The 23,473-nt window shown below is 34.3% G+C and overlaps 1 protein-coding gene across 6 annotated transcripts in view; it reads left to right on the top strand.

Annotated features, from left to right (window-relative positions):
* ADAMTS6 (ADAM metallopeptidase with thrombospondin type 1 motif 6) overlaps positions 1-23,473 on the top strand; it is a 308,400-nt gene that overhangs the window by 122,986 nt on the left and 161,941 nt on the right. For all 6 annotated transcript variants that reach the window (XR_011530545.1, XR_011530546.1, XR_011530544.1 and 3 more), the window contains exons 7-8: positions 8,361-8,404; positions 12,863-12,968. Coding sequence is in view for 3 of the 6 variants with exons in the window: in XM_070587433.1 (XP_070443534.1) it covers positions 8,361-8,404; positions 12,863-12,968 (150 nt within the window). In the remaining 3 variants the exon portion in view is untranslated. The remainder of the gene's footprint in view (positions 1-8,360; positions 8,405-12,862; positions 12,969-23,473) is intronic.

Consider the following 23,473-nt stretch of genomic DNA (forward strand, 5'->3'; position numbering starts at 1 on the left):
TTTGGAGAAATATGGATTGTAAAGGCCATTTTTGGTGATGTCTCTGTCAGAAATGAGGAATGTGTTATTGGACAGCGGAGAAAAGGTGATCTTTGTTATAAAGTGGCAAAGAACTTGACTGAATTATGTTTGTGTTCTAGTGTTTTGTGGAAAGTAGCACTTGTGAATGATGAAACTGGGTATTTAGCTGAGATTTCTAAGCAAAGCATTGAAAGAGTGGCTTGATTCCTCCTGACTGCTTTGAGTAAAATGTGAGAAGAGAGAAATGAATTGAAGAAGGAATTGTTAAGTAAAAAGGCATGGGAATTTAAAGATTTGGAAAACTTTTACCCTGTCCATATTGCAAAAAATGAGGGTGCATGTTCAGAAGAGAACACTAAGAGTGTGGCTGACTGACAGTTTGATAAGGAGATTAGTGTGAATGTGAACTAATTAGCCATCTCAACAGAGTCAAGAATACAGTTGAGATTATATCAGGAGAAACACTGCCAGGTGGGACTAAAGGAAACAAAGAATATAGGTAGGAATTGAAGGAAGGCTGTGAACATTCATTATCCTTCAAGAAAAGGGAAGAAGGACCCTAAAGGCAATTCAGAGATCATCAGGGCTGCTACTCCCACCAGAGTCCCAGACTGCATGGCCTGAGAGGCAGGACAGCCTCTACTTTGGTTTCAAAGGGCAGGACCACCGCCCTGCAAAGCTGCACTGGAGGGCCCAAATAGAGAGTAGAGTGGGTGAGGCCCTCATGGAGAGCCATGTGGGCAGCATTCTGCCAAGCTGAAGGTGTGGGGCCACCCTGTGGAGCCATGGGGTGATGCCACCACACCAGTGAGTCCAGAGGGAAGAACATCAGACCAAAGAGGATTGTTCTCAAGCATTAAGATCTAATAGTTTTGCCATGCTGGGTTTTAGACTTACTTGGCACTCATCACTCCTTTCTTCCTTCTGATTTCTCCCTTTTGGAATGGGAATGTCTATCCTATGCCTGTCCCACCATTGAATTTTGGAACTACGTAATTTTCATGATTTCACAGGTTCATAGCTGAAAAGAAATTTTGCCTCAGGATGAATTGTACCTAGAGTCTCAGCTTTATGTGATTCAGGTGCTATTTAGATAAGACTCTGAACTTTAGATTTGAGGCTAGAATGAGTTAAGACTCTTGGAGCTGTTGAGATGGAATGAATGTATTTGTATGGGAGAAGGACATGAATTTGGCGGGGATAGGGATGAAATGTTGTGGACTGAATGTTTGTCCCCCTCAAATTCTAATGTTGAGTTCCTAATCACTGGTGTGTTGGTATTTGGAGATGGGGCCTTAGAGGTGATTAGGTTTAGATGAGGTGATGAGAGTAGAGCCCTCATGATGCAATTAGTCCCTTATAAGAAGAGGAAGAGACACCAGAGCTTTCTCTCTCTCCATAAGTAAGCATCAATGAAAGGCCATGTGAGCATACAAGGAGAAATCTGCTGTACACAAGCTAGGAAGCAGGCTCTCACCAGATACCACATCTGCTGGGACCTTCATCTTGGACTTCCTAGCCTCCAGAGCTGTGAGAAATAGATGTCTGTTGTTTAAGCCACCCAGACTGTGGTATTCTGTTACAGCAGCCCATTATAAAATAAGTGGTCTTATAATCTTTTTCATTTATCATAAAGAGTGGTATACATTCTTGCATATGAGTTAAAATAATTCTTTCTCTCTATTATTTTGTTACAATTGTTTTTAGAACTGAAGCTAGTTTTATAATGGTGCTGCCTTAGTACATGTAAAGAAAGCAGAGAAGTGCTGTGTTGCTATCACTTGGCTTTCACCACCACATCTAAGAGAACTAAATGAGACACCACAGTACATAGGGCATTCTGTTTGGAAGTAAGTCTGTGACTCACTGTTAAACAAATGAGACTCAAAGTTTAGATTTCGATTCATTCCATTTTCAAAACTAAATCATTGGAAGGAACACTTCTTTGTAATGATTGTTTCTCTTACATAAGAATGGAATGTAGTTTTTGGAAAAGGTTTTAGGAACCCATACATGTGTTTCATCATAGTAAGGCAGTGCTCTATTTTGCAGACCTTAAAATGGGACTTAATCATTTGTTTGGTCAGTTTCTTCTGATAGCCATGCCCAGCCAAAAGTGATTAGGAGATTAAAGAGTTGAAAGTATCTACAGCAGAAAAGTAAGTATACCAATGTTATAGTAACAGATATTCAACCAACTCTGGTTTTGATCTTGCTCCATCAATCCAATTGTATGAATTTAGGGTAAGAGAATGACAATGTGTGCATTCATCTACTCATCCAAAAGCAGAACCCTGATTTCCTTTAGATTTCTGACTTTATGTAGATTCCCTAAGATCGTGTTTCTTAGTTTTTCTTTTTTCATCTGCCCTGAGTTCTCTATTATTCTTTTATGAAAAGAAAACAGAAAAAGGTACCACAGTGATAAGGTGGGATTTTTTTTGTTTTTTGGGTTTTTTTGTGAAGAAGATTGGCCCTGAGCTAACATCTGTTGCCAATTCTCCTCTGTTTGCTTGAGGAAGATTGTTGCTGAGCTAACATCTGTACCAATCTTCCTCTATTTTGTGTGGGATGCCACCACAGCGTGGCTAGATGAGGAGCACTATGTCCATGTCCGGGATCCTAACCTGTGAACCCCAGGCCGCTGAAGCAGAGAGCGCGAACTTAATCACTGTGCCACTGGGCTGGCCCTGATCAGGCGTTCTTTCTGTTCAAATTCAGAAGCCGGAGAACCTTTTCTAATCATATTTCAGCTTTTCTCTTGCTTCTTAAGACTCCAGTGTACTTCTTAGCCTAGCCTGTAGTTTAGACCAAAGGCCTAGGTTTAGGGGCTCTTGCCACATCTGGAGGTCAAAATTTAGTAGAGATTCATTTGTTTAGAGAGTGCTAAGAGTGGACAGTGGGGAACTCCTTTTCCTCAGTCTCTTCTATGTTCAATTTGCGTGGCAAGATAATTCCTAAAAGCACACCATTCATATCTTTAGGCTGAAACAAGATTCCTTGCATTATTTTTCTTTGCAATTTTTCCTGAAGTGACTCAGTTTTGGAGGAAAATAAGGCAAAATCATAGTATGACAGAGAAGCGTTGATAGGATATAGAGTAAATTTGATGCAAGGTAAAAATGAGAAAGTAAGGAGAAAGAAAGGCGTGCAGTGTGAAGTTTGTGAGGATTACCATGGCATACTGTTGAAAAATGATGTTTGAAGGGAAGACATGAGAAGACTGAGAGATATATATAGGAACTAAAATAAGCTGGTTGAGGGGCTGGCCCCATGGCCGAGTGGTTAAGTTCACGCGCTCCGCTGCAGGCAGCCCAGTGTTTCGTCGGTTCGAATCCTGGGCGCGGACATGACACCGCTCATCAAACCACGCTGAGGCAGCGTCCCACATGCCACAACTAGAAGGACCCACAACAAAGAATACACAACTATGTACCGGGGGGCTTTGGGGAGAAAAAGGAAAAAATAAAATCTTTAAAATAAGCTGGTTGATACTTGACTTAATTTGAGAAATCATGGTTTAAGTGTAGTATAGCTTGAATTTAGGTAACTTCTCAAGATTCTGACCATTTGTAGAAATATGAGACTGACTGCAAAGAGAATAGTTTGTAGGAAGGGAAAGAATCAGAAATTTATACATGAAAAAGAAGGAAAAATAGTTATGAGAGAATATGTGGAATAAGAAATAACACACAAAAGAGAAATTAAAAAAGGTAAAATGTTAAAGAATAGTAAGTTTATAAAAATATAAAGAAACTGAATTAAAGCAATTTTTAACTTTTTTAATGTCTCAGCACTTGTGCTGAACATTTTGTTATGTACAGGTAACACATTGTTGGGTGAGCACACACAATCAAGGTATGAAAATATATTTGTATTAATCAATTTTTATTGAAGTGGAAAATCAATACAGTTCAGGAAGTTTAACTTGAATAGAAACAGGCTTTTTAGATTTATCATTCCTAATTTTTATATAACTACAATTTGATTCTATATTATGTAATTCATGGATAAGACCGTGTAAAGTTTTTAATTCATGGCTGAAGTCTTCCTCTTGCTCACAATTATAATAATAGCCTAAAGAAGAGAAATCTTTTAGGAGTATGTATTGTAGTGGATATAGCCACATGTAAATTATTTTTCTTATTACTATATCACCTCTTCCTTTCATCAATCAGGAATTTTTATTGTTTCAAACTGACCTAGGCTAATATGATCAAGCAAACTCTTAGGGTTTGGTGAGTGAGTATTGTTATCAGTTATAATGAAGGGAGTTTTAGATCAAATTCCATTAAGCATATACCTATTTATTAAACAAACAAGGAGGCATAAGAGAGTTCATAGTCCTCGTTTTATAAGCTTGAAGACGTTCCAGCTGTCTGTTATTTAGGTGCTCTGACAACACTTTGCATGAAAAATGCACTCAATAAGTACATGAACATATTTTGGGGACAGAATTCTGTTGCTGTTGTGTCTCTGAAATATGTCTCTGAAATATTTTGGCTGATCTACAGATCTGGAACACCACTAATTTCTTTCTTCAATGAAAAACACATTTTCAACATTTATTAAACATTTATTAGACTAATTATCAATTATCTCTTGTGTTCATCATCAGAAACAGGCATAGTTGGAATACTTTCTGATTAAATGTTAGTTATACAGAAATATGTATATATTATATATTGGGGGAATATATATATAAAATATATATATACATATATATTATATATATAAAAAATGGAGTTAAAATCATTATATTCTTCTTACTTTCCCATCTCTTCCTTATATACTCATTGTTATCCTCCCAGATTTTTATCTGTATACAAACTCAATATGTATACACATCACATAAATATACTTAAAAAGAAAACTTTCCTACTATATCAACTAATTTTTAAGTTTCTATTTTGGAAAAAACAAATCTGGTTTGCCATTCAAGGTAACTAATATTAATACTCTGTCCTCCCCAAATTGAATTTCTAAATTTATTTTCTGATATTTTGTTATACATTCATGTTCAGCCTCTCTGGACTTCTCATAGTTCCCTGCATGTGCCGTACCCTTTCTAGATTCTGTTCTTTTGATTATTCTGTTCTCTGCTTGGAATGTCTTTAGTTTTCTTTTTTATCTGGCTAAGTCTTCAGATATTATGTCCTATATGAATCTATTTCCTAATTTTTTGTTGTGGAATTTCTCCTTGCTCTGTATTTTCATAGTATCTTGTATATAACTTAATTATGGCAATAATAGTCATTATAATAGCTAACAAGTATTGGCTCTATTATGTGTAAGTTTAACTTATTTTTACATTTATTTGATTTGGTTGTTTTTCCGCATTATTTTGTCACTTATCTGCTTATGTGTCTTTTCCCAAATAGACCACAACTAACTTACTTATCCATCTTTAGATTCTAGTATATGACACTATACCTGAGCATATGATAGGTGCTCAGCAAATCCATATTTTGAAAGAATGAATGTAAAAATGTTCTTCAGTGCTTGGTATCAAAGGTAAATGCATAGATCATAACTGCTTTCTGTGAATATGGAATAGAGAGGGATATAGTGTGAATTGAATGCATGCAAAAACCAAGAGAAAATGGCATGCCTTTTCCCTATAGAATGTCTTATAGAGAATTATACAAGTATGTTAGAGGATTGGGGAAAGACGAAGAAAGTGAAAATAGAATTACCTTAGTCTAAGATGCTTTAGCTTGCATTATTTGTTGATAGCTTTAGCCTTTATGTAGGTATTTTGGGCAGTCATGGCAAATTGAAATAATATTCATCATGAGTGTAAAATAAAAGGTGTGGACAAAATGAGAGCAACGAGAGGAGATGAGAAAGGACTGTTTTGAGGTAGCAATATAAGTAGTATTTGTCTGTGGTCTTCAAGCTTTTTGCTTAATTTGCCTCCTACAATAATTTTGAAAAATTGTGTGCCACATTGCATATTTTAAAGTTGATGTCTAAAATACTTTTTATCCTAAGTTTAAGTAGCTACAGAGACTATAGTTAAAAACATATTATATGCTGTATATATGCTTTAAATAAATTCTGTCAAAACTTTGGAGCTGACTAGTTCATTCAGTCACGAAAAATGTTCACCATTTAATCTAGTTGGCTAACTCAGTCCTCATTGCCAAACTGCTTAGCTAAGTCAGACTTGTCTGTCAATAACAAGCCTGACTTCATTTTTTAGATCAAATGTACATGTTAATACACTCCGTGACAACCATCTCACTTCTGAATTCTAATTGTGAGATAGACTTATATATTGATTTTATAAACAGTCAGACTGGCAGAAAGACAGAGTCTTGCCAGGATGAAATAAGCATCATCCCCCTCAGTTTTTCTTGCTTTGCTCATTGGGATTATCCTCCAGGATTACTGCATTCTTGAGTTATCCCTTTGTATTATGCTCTGGAGACTTTTACACCCGGGGAGCAATGTACCATAACAAGGTTTGGGATGGGTGAGAAGTATGCTTTCTTTTTTGTAAAGTAGAAACAGGGTGATTATGAAAGGCAAAAAAGGAGTGGAACACTGGTGGCTTGCAGGTGGATTCTCAGGCACATCAGTTGTAGGAAAGGGCACATATGAAAGTTAGGGATTTGGAAATAGATTCCATTTAAACATTTATATCTGCATTACTCATGAAAAGTCTTCGTTTACATTTTCTTGAAGCCTGCTGGTGTGGGTTGTGTCTATGTAATGTCATAGGCATTACAGGCTATGATCACAGATAAATTGATTGTGACACCCAGAATATACTTTCTGTTGCTTTGGTAAACACACCAAGTACCCTCTCTATATCTTACATTCAAGAGTGTACCAGATACTGCAATCTCATGCCTGCCAATTACAAGAGAAGAGAGGGGATGACTGTGTGACTGGTCAGAAGAGAAAGTTATGCAAGAGGAGAAATCCGTTTCCTCAAATGTAAAGTGAACAAGATGAAGGGTTTGAAATTCTAAAAACAGGCAAAGGGAATCTCCAGGGATTTTAATGAGTTCAACAACACAGTGATATGCTGACTGTAATATTTGTTTCTTGGACATACATTTTGATCTGATGAACAAAAATGAGATTAATTACTAACCCCTTCCCCCAATAATATGGACTAGCCATTATTTATATACAATAAAAGAAAACTTTTACAACGTAGATTTTCCTGTAGTTTGTGAAATTTTGTTTTTTACCTGAAAAGCTTTTCGTTTCTGGAATAAAACATAGGCAAATAAAAATGTTTAGTCTTCTTAAATTTCTTTTTTATTCTTACTTTACAAACTCTGCATACTTTTGGTTTTAAAGATTGGTTTACGAGGATATTATAAAAATGCTTAAAATAAATGTTCACATCAATATTGATTTAGCATTCTAAATGTAATATATTTTAAAATGTGCAACATTGCTTTATGGACGCCACCTTTTGTACTGAGTTATAATGCAGTACCACATTAGAATAAATCTGACCAACATTAGACAAGCTTTCTGTTGAGCTATTTGATTAGCTGTTTGTGAAGTCACTTAAAAATATTTGTGTTGGGGGCCAGCCCCAGTGGTTAAGTTCGCACGCTGTGCTTTGGCGGCCCAGGGTTTGGATCCTGGATGTGGACATGGCACTGCTCATTAGGCCATGTGGAGGTGGCGTCCCACATGCCACAACTAGAAGGACCCACAACTAAAATATACAACTATATACTAGGGGGATTTGGGGAGAAAAAAAAGCAGGAAAAAAAATATTTGTGTTAATCACACAATTGCTAGTATACAACTAGGAAAACTATGTGATATCAATTTTATTCCCATTACTGTATTGTAGTAGTTCTTTGTTTAAAAACAAACAGACAAACAAACAAACAAGAATCTGTGTTAGAGTCGAAGGAACTCCAAATAGTGCTTGTAGCTCAGAAGTATAAAATACAATCTGTGGCTATAATAAGAAAATATTCCAGCAGGTTCAAAAGAGCTTGGGAATAAAAAGCCACCCATTTGCTTTTGTAGAAGCAGTAGCAATCTGTAGACAAGCTATTCTAGCTTCAAAACAGTATGGTAGATGATTTTATGGAACTCACGATTACAAAAATCCACTTTAACCTTCCTTTCTTACTGGCAGGTGTCCTACTGGCTTGCAGCCAGAGGCTGTGAGTGTAGTGCAGCCGGCTGAGTCCCCCAGAGTGCTGAAAATGCCAGCACTCCAGCTGGCTGCTCATAATTGCGCTGATTGTGGTCTGACAACCAGAGTTCCAAGACAGAAATGTGATAAATATACAAAAATATTTTACAAATTTGATCAGATTATAAATTTCGTCTCTCTTTTTTCTCCTCTATAGATATGACATCTGCACTTATAAAAATAAGCCCTGTGGAACACTGGGTAAGTTTTTTATAAAGGGAAGATAGTTCAGATTGTCTTTTTGGTCAATGACTTTACCTTTTATTATTCATTTGGTAATTTTCCTTTCTGGCACATCTGAAATTACTCCTATAAATTGTTAAACCTGACCTTTGTGGATATGTCACTTACCGTGAAACACGTAGAATGATGATTAAAAACAACTTAGAAGCTGCTTCAAAATCATTGAACAATAATGATAAATCAAAGGTTGCCATTCATTTTCATATAATCCATCTCTATAATGTATTTTCCAAAAATACCAAGGAGTTTGAGAGCAGATGAAAGCAACCAGCATCTTCAAATCTCAGGCTAGGAAAGGATAAGAAGAAAAGGCTGGGGGCTATTTAAAGGAGAGGCATTAAGAACAGTACTTCTTTTGGTACAATTTTGTGGAAAGCATATATCCCCATAAATTAAGATATTATTGGAAATTTTTATTACATGAACAAAAAAGGGGCAATTTTGTAAAATATAGCCAGAGGTGGAGAGGACAGGATTATCTTTTTTGTGCTCCCGCAATATCATTTGTTTTGTGAAAAACAATTCTGTAGTATTCTAGAATTTTAAAAAAAAAATCACCTTATGTTCCGGAGCGTAACTTCATACGGGTTAAAAGTTAACTGTACGAGGCCAGCCCCGTGGCCGAGTGGTTAAATTTGCGCCCTCTGGTTTAGCGGCCCAGGGTCTCACAGGCCCAGGGTTTTGCCAGTTCGGATCCTGGGTGTGGGCGTGGCACTGCTCATTGGGCCATGCTGGGGCAGCATCCCACATGCCACAACTAGAAGGACCCACAACTAAAAATATACAATACAACTATGTACCGGGGGGCTTTGGGGAGAAAAAGGAAAAATAAAGTCTTAAAAAAAAAAAGTTAACTGCAAATACAAGTAGGGGAAAATAGTAGCTTTCAAGTAGACTAAATTATTAAGCAACTAGAGTTATTTAAAAAACAGGAACTTTTTTCTAATAATATATTTAGTGTCATAGAGACCTTTTACAGACTCAGAAGTTAATCAACTGAAGGCAAATTCTCTCTGGCAAGTCTCAATTTTCTTATCTGTAAAAGAATAGTTATGAAATCTAGTCCTATGCACCTCATAAGAGTTTTGGGAAGATCACATTTAAGGATGAGGTGGGAGAAAAAGTGTTACCCAAATTCCTTAGGAATTCAGTGAAACATCTCTTCGGAAATTAAAATTTCTCTTGATAATTTTTCTCTGCCTTCCCAGGCTTCCCTTACCCCATTTCCCTCAGGATTTATGGCAAGAGAAGAAATCCCAATTAGCCAATGATAAACAAGTATTACGGTGGAGAAGTTTGCTAGTTAAAAAGCAGAAAGAGCTCTCTTTGCTGAGAGGCTCAAATCAAAAAGACTTTCTTCATAGTGTTTTAGGTTAACAAAACCAACGTAATCCGAAGGAGGGGACCTTGAAATGAAAGCTTTGACAGTTTCAGTGCGTTACATTTTACAGTTTATTTAGCCCTTTCTTCCTCAGTTTCCTTATCTATGGTGTAGTAGTAATATCTGCCCTTATGCTGCAGGGATATTGTTAAAATAATGTAAGGAAGAAACTATAAAGGTGTTTCATAAAGAATACTATAAAAAATGGACTCTTATTCTTATTTAATGTAGAAATTGTATGTACTCTTTAACTGACCCACCTCTATTATTGTTCAAATTCTGTAAGCATTTACTAAGTGCTTAATCAATTTTAGGTACAATACACACTAAACCTCAAAGAAGGTACAGGCTAGACCTTGTATTTTTCTAGTATATATATTTTGAGGAAATGAATATGTATAGATATACACAGATATATACATCTGTATCTATACATATTCTATTCTGCTTTTTGAAGGTAGATTATTTACATTGAGATATGTTCTTCCTTGAGATGTTAGTATAACACTGCCTAGTACTTTTGTTGTCATTTTGCCAAAGTAGCTTTGAGATATTTTCCTACTCTACTCTCATTTTTTTTCAAAATAATGTGTTCCAATTTTGATAGTTTACTAATTTCTAGAATCAATACATTAATACTTGGGTACATGTCAATGCATTTTTAAGCTCAATATAAATTATTTTTCAAATAAAAAACATTATAAATTATTTTTATACTATCCCATGGTGAAAACTGAGTGAACTGCATATTTATACATGTGTTTACCATCATATGTGGAAAATATATTATCAGTACAGAATTGATCAGGTTTTTTCTTTTTGAATGGTCATTCTGGTAACTTTCATGTTGATTTTTATGCCGATTCTTGCATATTTTCTTGCTTAGTACTTCTGATGACCAATTGTAACATGGCTAAATAGATTTAAGGGTGCAAACTGTGGCCATCAAACTGACGAAATCTAAATGACCCAAATAGTATCAAACCCCTATTAACACAATGACACATAAGAACTTTGATAGCTTCAATTTTATAGGAATACAGGAAATAGTGTGGGGTTATGAAAATACATTAGTATCTAAATTATTCTTTTATTTTAGTTAATATTTACCTTTATATTTTCAACAAGTAGTAGTTATTTTCCAAATATGTTCTTTCTTAAGTTGTTCTTTCAGTAGAGCTAACAATTTTATATCAGATGCGGCGGTAAATCCGTGGTTGCAAATACACTTTGAGGAGTCATTGAGAATTCTCAACTAAAAATGCAGCCACATGGCACATACCAAACAACAACAACAACATCAAACAAAAAGCTAACCCACGCGATAATATATTTTTGGAAATATAAGAAATGTTAATTTAGCAGTAATTTTTCTAGCAATTCTTTTTTTAAGCCAAATTTCATGAAGCTCAAAATGAAGATGGTATTCAGAGTGACTTCATTTTTCCCATATCAAGAACCATATTGAACCCAATAGTTTAACATACTTAAGCTGCAGATACTGTACTGCAAACTTTTTTTGTAGTCTTTCTCTCTCTCTCCCTCTTTCTCTCAGTGGAATTTGAAAGTAAGTTACATTAAATATTTTTGATTAACCACAAAATTAAGTCGTCTTGCCCCAATTATTCCCTCTTTTTACTTCCTCTTCTTCAGGTCCCAAGACTTCTAAGTGAATGGACAGGCAGCACAAGGGTATCGCTAGTATTTGTATAATAACTGTGAGGCAGAAATCAACCCCTTCTGTAACTTCCCCTTCCACATAAAACAGTGGGAAAAACAAACAATGTATTACCAAATAGAGCACTAACCTCAACTCTGTTTCAATGTGGTTATTATTTCAATATTTTATACTGGAAGATATGGAGAAACACAATTTCCAGAGCTTTCTTGTCAGTAAAAATATGAATTGAATAGCTTTTACTACTGTTCAAAATTAGTGCAAATGGGAAATTGTACCTAGCAGAGGACATTGTTTATTGCATTCAATAAATAGTCATTGAATTGGATTGAAATCGCTTTTGGTGGGAAGTTAATTCTCAGTATTTGAGTGACAATAGTAGACTACTAACATGTGAAATTTTTTCCTACCTTTACTTTAGTTTCTCTTAAATAATTTTTGTCTCTATGTGTGTGAAGTATCATTTGGCATTGTTTCCTTATAAACGTGACATTTTGTCTTTCATACAAAAATTTTTTCTAAGCACTGTTTTAAAGTTGCATACTAATTCACAGAGCATGATATTCATCTGGAAGTAAATGTTAAATCTTCTGTATACTAAAATTCCCATGGGAAGAATACCTTGAGTAACATAACATTTCACTAGAATCAGCGAATTAACACCAAAATTTTTTGCTTTATTAGTAAAACTCTAACTCATCGAAGGGGGATGGGAGAGGGGAGAGCTACACTGAATGTGTAAATGACTTTCATCCCATTAAAATGCTTGAAGAAATTATTGCATCACTATCAGGACTAATTTCAGAAGATTAAAAAAATCCAAAAACCTCTCATCTTTACAGTTCTTTTTCTTTTGAATCATTCATTTTTGTTTTTATAAAAATGTCATTTTAAAAAACCATTTGGGATTCTCTCTTTTTTTTTTTTTTGGTAACTAAAAAGTTGCTTGTATATTTTTATGAACCCATTAAACTTAAACAGATCTCTTTAGAAAAATAATGTCGATATATTTTGCTTTCTACAGCCTGAAGAATGTTAAAATAGAAATGCTTTCTTGAATTCCCTCTTCTGGCTCAAGTTACTAGGTGGTCCCAAGTTACCAGAAGTAAAATTTATAAATCTAACCCCTAGTCTAGACATTTTCCAGCACTGACTGCAGTTCAAAAAATATTAATGTCTAGCCGGCAAAGTGAAACTCCCCCCAGTGATTTTGCAAATGACTAGAAAGTTAACCTTTTGCCAACTGCTCCTTCTGTGCATGGAGGTTATTAAAAAGAATCCAGGCATTTATAAGTATGGGCTTTTTAAGACTGAAACACCTTGGCTTGACCCTTTGTGTCTCCTTCTGTTTATTCAGGCTTGGCCTCTGTGGCTGGAATGTGTGAGCCTGAAAGGAGCTGCAGCATTAATGAAGACATTGGCCTGGGTTCAGCTTTTACCATTGCACATGAGATTGGTCACAAGTGAGTGAGTTTAAGAAAATCAAAATAAATTTTAGAACTCCACTCTTTTGAGCAACTCATAACTACTGTGTGGAACGCCTGTGCTCAACCATATTTTACTGCCTTTTTGTCTGATTTCAATAGAGAATGTTATCATTTGAGTATTGGGATAAATCATCTTAAGAACTGGAGAGCTGTTAAATAATCTTTCTGATTCAATGATTAGTGTGCTTGGAGTGGTGACTGTACCCCACTTAAGTTTTGTTATATACATTTGAAATGAGTCAGCATTAGCATGGTCTACTCAACACTGTTTCTCAAAGTCAAATTGTTTAATGATTTTTCTTTTCCTCAAGTGACAATACATATATATTTTAAAATCATCATTGACACTACTACCATAAATTATTCCTTGAGTTTTCACTCTTCATACAGCTGTGAGCATACCTTTTCCAAGCATAAGGCTTGTGCAATCATTGCTATGGAACTTGTATTTTTTAGATATACTTGTATGTCGTTGACAAAAAAACCTAATGTTGCAAAAGCAGTGAGATATCATCCTCACCCGTTTTTAGGTGGATCTGGAGTTTTCAATATTTGTTTTAAATAAATTTGTGCCAAAAACTGTCCTGTGGGTCCCCCACCATCCCACATCCTAATAGCAATAAAACTCTTACTTTCTTTGTTTCAAACAATAGGCAATAGTAAATGTAAAAGTTTGCCCACATGTGGAGGGAGAGAAGTTTGAAAACTTTAAATGATAGTTAAACATTTTTAACTAAAACAAGCAGCCTATTTGCAAGAACTCCTGACATTTGTATGATTTAAGTTTTACATTTTACAGTCTGCTTTTTGGTAGAGAAATAGATGGGGAAAAAAGAACAAATAAGAATGAATGTTTATTATACACTTGCCTCAGAGGTCATTCCTGAGATAAATCTGTAGTTCAGCTTTTTTTTTTTTTTTTCCCGAAGTGGAGAGTTAAGTTGGGTCAGTCTGTTGCATTATTTTGAAAATTGCAATTTAAACTTTACCAAATTGGTATTGATTTATGTGTAAATTTAAGTAACTAGCAAGTTTCAAATCTGACGTGGTTCATACACAGGGAAAAGTCAGTATTACACTTTTAATGAAGTCCTAAAAATATTGGTATTCTAGTTTCCATTGCAATAAACAGCAGGGGAACAAAAGGGAAAAGCTCTCTTAACCAGTCAATCATCAACTCACTTAAAAATCTGGCTCATTAATGACTGTCATAATCTTATGCAACCAGACTGAATTTAATAAGTTCTGTAAGATTTAATTAAATTGAAAGGTTAGGACAAGTAACATACAGTGGATGAATAATGTGTGTATGAGAGTACTGTTACCTCATGCAGTCACAAGTTGATCAATGTCAGTATATGTATTATAAGTCCCATTCTTGTATTTGCTTAAATAGCCGAGGTGAGGGTTTATTGCTCTTTGTATCTTTTATTAACATTCTAACTGGGCTACTCCCAGGCTTCCTAGATATTTTTGTCAGCCTTATGGGTAATTCCTTTTAATTCTTCCTAAGATGAATGATTTGTACCTTATGTAGAAGAATTATGAAAGAGAAGTAGAATGTCTCTTAAGATTAATGTGCCTTGGAGTAACTCTATTTCACAGCTAATTCCTGTTTGATAGTGTGAGAGTTAAAAATGGGGGAGGGGAATCCGCAGAATCCTTTATACTGAGAGTCAGAAGAAATGCTGCCCTTCAAAAATGTTATTTGACAGACTAAAAATTGGCTTGCTTTCCATGTCCAGTTGATTACTATATCATTGTCCCCTTCTACCTCTTTTCCCAGACAACTAGGCAGGATGTGTTTAACATACTATCTGTTTCAATATGTCAGATTATAATTTGGTCAGTTAGGGAAAAATCTCTTTTATGGATGAAGAATCTTTACTTCCTTTTAAGATCTTAGGGTTTAGCTTTAAGGAACTTAGCAAGTCAATTGTGGTACAACTCATGTCATTAAAATGTAGTGCTCTTTCTTCCCGAAACAAAGCAATAGCCATGGGAAATATATCAAGTATGCTTTTCAGATAAGGTATACTGAATTTTTAAATTTTTATCATTTAGTAGGACTGACGTTGAATGATGTGGTGATATCTGCAGATTGATCACAGTGGAGAACATGTGACCAGGAATTACTGAGAAGTGCCCCTCCTGAGTCACTAGACTGTGTGAATATTTCTACCTTTCTTCCAATGGTGGAAAATATACTTTTGCACTCAGTGTATACTTGTGTAGGGATATAATATCTGTATTATACAGCTATGGGATAGCTTTTTTCTTTGTCTAGAACTTAGTGACTTTTATTTCTCTCCATGCCTTTGTGAAAACAAGAAATTAGTTTCCTTGTCAAATGAAAAATTGAGGTTTATCCTCTGTTTAAATGACATATCTAGCTTTAATGGAGACTGTAAGCCAAAGGCGCCTAATGAAATCTTATAGAAAAGAATGTTCCTTGAAAGAGTTTTTTCTTATTACTTATGTAGTTGCCATAGATTTCAGAAGTTGAAAAAATTCTGATGTTGAAGAGGGGTAACAAGAATTCAGCCAGACTTCTAGTATGTTGAGAAAGCTATCTAATACTACACTTTACAGAAATAAATAATCTTAAAAAGATTTGGGGGCTGGCCTGGTGGCATAGTGGTTAAGTTTGTGCGTTCGCTTCAGTGGCTCAGGGTATGTGGGTTTGTATTCTGGGTGTGGACCTACACACTGCTCATCAAGCCATGCTGTGGTGGCATCCCACATACAAAATAGAGGAAGACTGGCACAGGTGTTAGCTCAGTGACAATCTTCCTCACCAAAAAAAAAAAAAGATTCATATTTTTTAGAATACATATTGAAATATGTAGGACTGAAGTGACAGAATGTCTGAGATTTGCTTTTAAAAAAAAGGAGGAAAGAAGAGAAAAATAAAGCAAGAATAACAACATCTAGAACCTTATAATCTTGGTGTGTGGATGGGAGTTCATTATGCTACTCTTTCTACTATTATATATGTCCAATTTTTTTCACAAAAAAGAATGTCTTAAGATCATAAAGCGTTTAGAAGTGACAACTCGTTTATTAATTAATAGTGATTGAGTAGACTGTAACTAGTTTTGAGAGAATTTAAAGTATTAAAAGTTGTATTGAAAGCTGCAGGAGTATATCAGTCTTGCTTTGGAAATCAGTATCAGTGTTTTGTCTTACCAATAGGGATATACTTTTTATAGAAGATTGGTTAGGAGATGAGTTTTTTAAAAAAGGAGAAATGTGGAAGACTTCGGGATAAAATGGTAAATTAGGATATCTCTGTTAGGAGGCTCTTACTGCTGTTTTCTTTCATCCAAACTTCCCTTCTCCAGCTGCAAGTACGTAAGTGTCTTTAAGTGCTTGATCAATGCTGTGTTTTCATAATAGAAGGCTAACAATAAACACACACTAAGATATTTGGGACTTTAACACCTTTGTCCAGTTTTGGTATCAAAATAATGTTAGTCTTAGAAAATGAGTTAAGAAATATTCCATTTTCTGGAAGAGTTCGCTTTTCCATGAGTATATTTTAAAACATTAAGTATAATTTACATATAATGAAAATGCATTCATTTTTGTGTACAGTTCAATAAGTTTTGACAAATGTATATAACCATTTGACCACCACCACAATCAAGATATCTCCATTTCCATTACCTGAAAAAGTCCCCTGGTTCTTCAATCTCCACCTTCCTCCCCCTTTCCTTGGCCCCAGACAATCACAGATTTACTTTGTATCATTATAGATTAGACTTGTCTTTTCTATAGTCTCATTTAAGAGGACTTATATAGTGAGTACTCTTTTGTGTTTAGCTTTTTTCCCTCAGTACTATGTGTTTGAAATTCATCCATGTGGTTGTGTCTATCAGTAATTCTTTTTTTTCTGAATAGTATTCCTCATCACAATAGCACATATCACATTTTAGGTTGTTTCTAGTTTTGGGCTATTATGAATAGAACTGCTACGAATTTCCATGTACAAGTATTTGTATGGGCATATGCTTTAATTTCTCTTGGGTGGTTCTGCTGGTAGTATGGTATGTGTTCATTTAACTTTATAATAAAAAAACTGTTTTTCAAAGTGGGTATACCATTTTGCATTCCCACTAGCAGTCTATGAGAGTTCTGATTACTTCAGATCCTCACAGACATTTATTGTTTTAAGTCTTTTTGATTTTAGCAATTATTATGCATTTTAGTGTTATCTCATTGTAGTTTTAATTTGTTGGTCATCTGTTTTCTGATAAATAATGATGTTAGTTATGATGAGCATCTTTTCATGTGCTTTCTTGTCATTCATATATCTTCTTTGAATGTCTATCCAAATCCTTTTCCCATGTTTTTAAATTGAAGAGTTTTCTTGTTATTGAATTGTAAGAGTTCTCAGTATATTCTAGGTAAAAGTCTTCATCATATGGACATAATGTGAATATTTTTTCCAAGTCTATTGCTTACCATTCATTTTTTAATGGTGTCTTGTGAAAAGCAGAATTTTAAAATTTTGATGAGGTCTAATTTAAATTTTTTCTTTTATGGTTTATACTTTTTGTGCCCTAAGAAATCATTGCCTCCTTCCAGACTATGAAAATGTTCTCCTATATTTTCATCTAGAATTTTATACTTTTAGCTTTTATATTTGGATCTGTGATCCATTTTGAGTTAATTTTTACGTATGGTATGAGGTAAGGGTTGAGATTCCGTTTTTCCCCCATATGAATATACAATTATTTCAACACAATTTGTTTAAAAAAATTGATTGGTTTGTAGTTTCCTTTTAATGTCTTTGCATAGTTTTCATATCAGAATAAAGTTAGTCTTATAAATTGAATCAGAAAGTGTTCTATTTTCTGGAAGTTTGTGTATGTAAGGTTGATGTTATTATTTTTTTTTAATGTTTGATAGAATTCACCAATAACACCATCTGAGCCTGGAATTTACTTTGTGTGAAGGTTTTTAATTAATAATTTAATTTCTTTATTAGATATAGGATAGCATATTATCTAAATCTTTCGTGTTTTTTTGTTAATTTATATCTTTCAAAGTATTAGACTATTTAGCTAAATTGTCAAATTTATTATAATACAATTGCTCATAATATTCTTATTGTCTTTTTAAATGTCTGTGATATAAATAATGATGTTCCACCATTCATTCCTGATATTTGTAATTTGTGTTTTCTCCTCTTTTTTTCAGCATTATTGAGATATAATTGACATATAACATTGTATAAGTTTAAGGTGTACAACATGATGATTTGATACACGTATATATTGCGAAATGATTACCATGATAAGGTTAGTTAACGTATCCATCACATCATAAAATTACCTTTTGTGTGTGTGTGTGTTGAGAACATTTAAGATTCATTCTCTTAGTAACTTTCAGGTATACAATACAGTATTATTAACTAAGTCACCGTGTTTTACATGAGATCCTAGAACTTATCTCATAACTGGAAGTTTGTACACTTTGAATAACATCTCCCCCCTGATATCTCACCCCTTGGCAACCACCAATCTACTCTCTGTTTCTATGAGTTTGGCTTTTTTTGATTCCACATATAATTGATATCATATCATACATTTATCTTTCTCTGTAACTTATTTGACTTACCACAATGCCCTCAGAGTTCATCCATGTTATCGCAAATGGCAGGATTTCCTTCTTTTTTTATGACTAAATAATATTCCATTGTATATATATACACCACATTTTCTTTACCATTCATCCAATGATGGACACTTAGGTTGTTTCCACATTGTGGCTTTTGTAAATAATGCTTCAATGAACATAGGGGCAGCAAATATCTCTTTGAGATAGTGATTTCATTTCCTTCAAACCTATAACCAGAGTGGAATTGCTGGAGCATATGGTAGTTTGAATTTTAATTTTTTGAGAAACCTCCATATTGTTTTTCATTTTGGCTGCACCAATTTACATATCCACGAACAGTGCACAAGGGATCCCTTTTTTCCACATCCTCATCAGCACTAATTTTTTGTCTTTTTGATAACGGTCATTCTGATAGGTGTTAGGTGATATCTCCTTGTGGTTTTGATTTGCATTTCCCTGATAAATAGTGGTGTTGAGCATCTTTTCACGTAATTGTTGGCCATTTGTATGTCTTCTTTAGAAAAACGTCTATTCAGGTCCTTTGCCCATTTTTAAATTGGATTTTTTTTCTGCTATTGAGATGTGTTAATTCCTTATATATTTTAGATATTAACCACTTATCAGATGTGTGGTTTGCAAACATTTTCTCCCAATCTTTACATTGCCTTTTCATTTTGTTGATCATTTCTTTTGCTGTGTAGAAGCTTTTTAGTTTGATGTGATCCCACTTTTGTTTATTTTTACTTTGTTACTTGTGCTTTTGGTGTCATATCCAAATAATCATTTCTAAGACCATTGTCAAGGAGACTTTTCCCTATGTTTTCTTCTAGGAGTTTTACAGTTTTAAGACTTACATTTAATTCTTTAATCCGTTTTGAGTTACTTTTTGTGAGTGGTGAAAGATGGGTCCAAGTCCATTCTTTTTGCATGGGACTGTCCAGTTTTCCCAGAACCATTTGTTAAAGAGACTGTCCTTTTCCCACTGAGTATTCTTGGCTCCTTTTTCAAATATTAGTTGACCATATATCTGTAGGTTTATTTTTGGTTCTCCCTATTCTGTTCCATTGTTCTGTGTCTGTTTTTATGCCAGTACATTACTGTCTTGATTACTATAGCTTTGTAATATAGTCTGAAATCAGAAAGTGTGATGCCTCCAGCTTTGTTCTTTCTTAGGATTACTTTGGCTATTTGGGGTCTCTTGTGGTTCCACACAAATTTTAGGATTGTTTATCTATCTGTAAGTATTTTATTATTTTTGATGCTGTTTTAAATGAAATTGCTTTCTTTATTTCTTTTTCAGATAGTTCATTGTTAGTGTACAGAAACACAATTGATTTTTGTATGTTGATTTTGTATCTTGTAACTTTACTGAATTCATATTCTAACCTTTTTTTGGCAGAGTCTTTAGGATTTTCTATGTACAAGATCATGTCATCCACAAACAGAGACAATTTAATTCTTCTTTTCTGATTTGCAATGCCTTTTATTTCTTTTTATTGCCTGATTGGTCTGGCTAGGACTTTTAGCACTATGTTGAAGAGTGGAGAAGACACCCTTGTCTTGTTCCTGATCTTAGAGGAAAATCTTTCAACTTTTCACCATTGAGTATAATGTTAGCTCAGGGCTTATCAGATATGGCCTTCATTACGTTGAAGTACATTCCTTCTATACTCACTTTGTTGAGAGTTTTTATATTGAAAGGAGGTTGAATTTTGTCAGATGTGTTTTCTGCGTCTACTGAGATGATTGTATGATATTTATCTTTTATTCTATTAATGTGATGTACCACATTTTTTGATTTGCATATGTTGAACCATCCTTGCATCCTAAGGATGAATCCTACTTGTTCATGGCATGTGAATTCTTTTAATGTGCTCTTAAACTTGGTTTGCCACTATTTTGTTGAGAACTTTTGCATCTATATTCATCAGGATATTGGCTTGTAGTTTTCTTTTCTTGTAGTATCCTTAGCCAGTGCTGGCTTTGGTGTCAGGGTAATGCTGGCCTTGTTAAATGAATTTGGGTGTGTTTGTTCCTCTTCAATTTTTCTGGAAGGGTTTGAGAGGATTGGCATTAATTCTTTAAATGTTTGGTAGAATTCACTAGTGAATCTATCTGGCCCTGAGCTTTTCTTTGTTGGGAAGTTTTTGATCACCGATGAGTCTTAGTTGTTAATTGGTTTGTTCAGAACTTCTATTTCTTCATCACAGTCTTGGTAAGTTGTATGTTTCAAGGAACTTTTCCATTTCCTCTAGGTTGTCCAATTTGTTGATGTATAATTGTTCAAGGTAGTCTCTTATGATCCTTGTGTTTCTGTGGTATCCACTGTAATGTACCTCTTTCATTTCCCCTTTTATTTATTTGTTTTCTTTTTTCTAGTTAGTCTATCTAAAGGTTTGTCAGTTTTGTTTATCTTTTCAAAAAACTAGCCCTTGGTTGTATTGATCTTTCCTATTTTTCTAGTCTCTGTTTCATTTATTTCTGCTCTCATCTTTGTTATTTTCTTCCTACTGTGAAATTTGGGCTTATTTTGTTCTTTTTTTTCCAGTTCTTTTAGGCGTACATTTAGGCTGTTTGAGATCTTTTTTTTCCTTAATGTAGGTGTTTATCACTATAAACTCCTTCTTAGGACTGCTTTTGCTGTGTACCATAAGTTTTGATATGTTGTGTTTCCATTTACTTTTACCTCAAGATAGCTTTTGATATCCCTTTTGATTTCTTCTTTGGCTTATTGATTGTTCAGTAGTGTGGTGTTTAATTACCATGTGTTTGTGAATTTTCCTGCTTTTCTTCTGTTGTTGATTTCTAGTTTCATACTATTGTGGTCAGAAAAGAGACTTGATATGATTTCAGTCTTCTTAAATTTGTTAAGACTTGCATTTTGACGTATTGCATGATCTATCCTAGAGAATATTCTTTGTGCACTTGAGAAGATGTGTATTCTGCTGTTATTGGCTGGAATGTCTATATATGTCTTTTAGGTCCATTTGATCTAAAGTGTAGTTCAGTTCCCAGTGTTTCTTGATTTTCTGTCCGGATGATCTAGCCATTGTTGAAAGTGGGGTATTGTAGTCCCAACTATTATTGTATTGCTGTTTGTTTCTCCTTTCAGTTCTGTTAGTATTTGCTTTACATGTTTAGGTGCTCCAACATTGGGTGCATAAATACTTGTTATATCCTCTTGATGAATTGAGCCCTTTATCATTACACTTATGACCTACTTTGTCTCTCGTTACAGTCTGAATTAAAGTCTTTTTTGTATGTTATAAGTTTAGCTACCTCTGGTCTCTTTTAGTTTACATTGTCATGAAATATCTTTTTCTATCTCTTCACATGTGTTCTTAAGCCTGAGGTGAGTCTCTTGTAGGCAGCTTATGGTTGAGTGTTACTTTTTTGTTCATTCAACCACTCTGTCTTTTGATTGGAAAATTTAATCTTTTTACATTTAAAGTAATTATTGATAGGTAATGATTTAGTAATGCCATTTTATTAATTTTTTTCTAGCTGCTTTGTAATTTCTTTCTTCCTCTCTTGCTGTCTTCCTTTGTGAATTGGTGATTTTCTGTGGTGGTATGGTTTGATTCCCTTCTCTTTATCTTTTGCATATCTACTGTAGGTTTTTGCTTTGTGATTACTATAAGCCTTACATAAATTATATTATAGATATAATTATCTTAACCTGATAACAACCTAACTTTGATGCATATGAATACTCTACCCTTTTATTCCCCCCATATTTTATATTTTTAATGTCACAATTTACATCTTTTTATATAGTCTATCAATTAACAAATTATTGTAGCTATAGTTATTTTTATATTTTATTTCTTTAACCTTTGTGCTAGGATTAAGTGATTAACACACGACCATATTACAGTATTTGAGTATTCGGAATTTGACTATATATTTACCTTCTCCAATGTGTTTTCTATTTTTATATGTTTCATATTATTTATCAGCATCTTATTATTAGCATCTTTTTATTTTAGCTTGAATAACTCCTTTAAGTATATCTTGTAAGGCAGGTCTTGTGGTGATGAACTCCCTCAGTTTTTTTTTTGTCTGGTAAAGTCTTCATCACTCCTTCATTTCTGAAGGACGTCTTTGCCAGGTAAAGCGTTCTTGGTTGGTTGTTTTTTTCTTTCAGCAGTTTGAATATATCATCCCACTCTCTCCTAGTTGCAAGATTTCTGCTGAGAAATCTGCTGATAGCCTTATGGGGGTTCCCTGGTAAGTGAAGAATTTTTTTTCTTGCTTCTTTTGAAATTCTCTCTGTCTTTTATTTTAGACAGTTTTTTTAAAGTAAATTTTGTTTTATTTTTATTCGTGTGTGTGTGTGTGTGTGTGAGGAAGATTGCCCCTGAACTACATCTATGCCAGTCTTCCTCTATTTCATATGTGAGATGCCACTACAGCATGGCTTGATGAGCAGTGTGTAGGTCTGTGCCTGAGATCCAAACCTGCAAACCCCAGGCTGCTGAAGCAGAGCATGTGAACTTAATGACTACACCACTGGGCTGGCCCCTAGACAGTTTTATTATAATTTGTCCTAGAGAAGATATTTTTGGGTTGAAACTATTTGGGCTCCTATAAGCTCAATGAACTTGGAAGTTCATTAAATCCATCTGAGGATTTGGGAAGTTATTATCCAGTATTTCTATGTGTATAAGCTTTCTGCCCCTTTCTCTCCCTTTTCTTTTGAGTCTCCAATAATGCATAGATAGTTTCTTTTAATGGTATCCAATAATTCACTTTGGCTTTCTTCACTCTTTTTCATTTTCTTTTCTTTTTGCCCTCTGAAGGGATAGTTTCAATTGACGTGGGGTTTTTTTAATGATTTTTATTTTATTTTATTG

Source organism: Equus przewalskii, chromosome 20 (assembly GCF_037783145.1).
Source record: "Equus przewalskii isolate Varuska chromosome 20, EquPr2, whole genome shotgun sequence".
In the NCBI taxonomy this organism is placed as follows: Eukaryota; Metazoa; Chordata; class Mammalia; order Perissodactyla; family Equidae; genus Equus; species Equus przewalskii.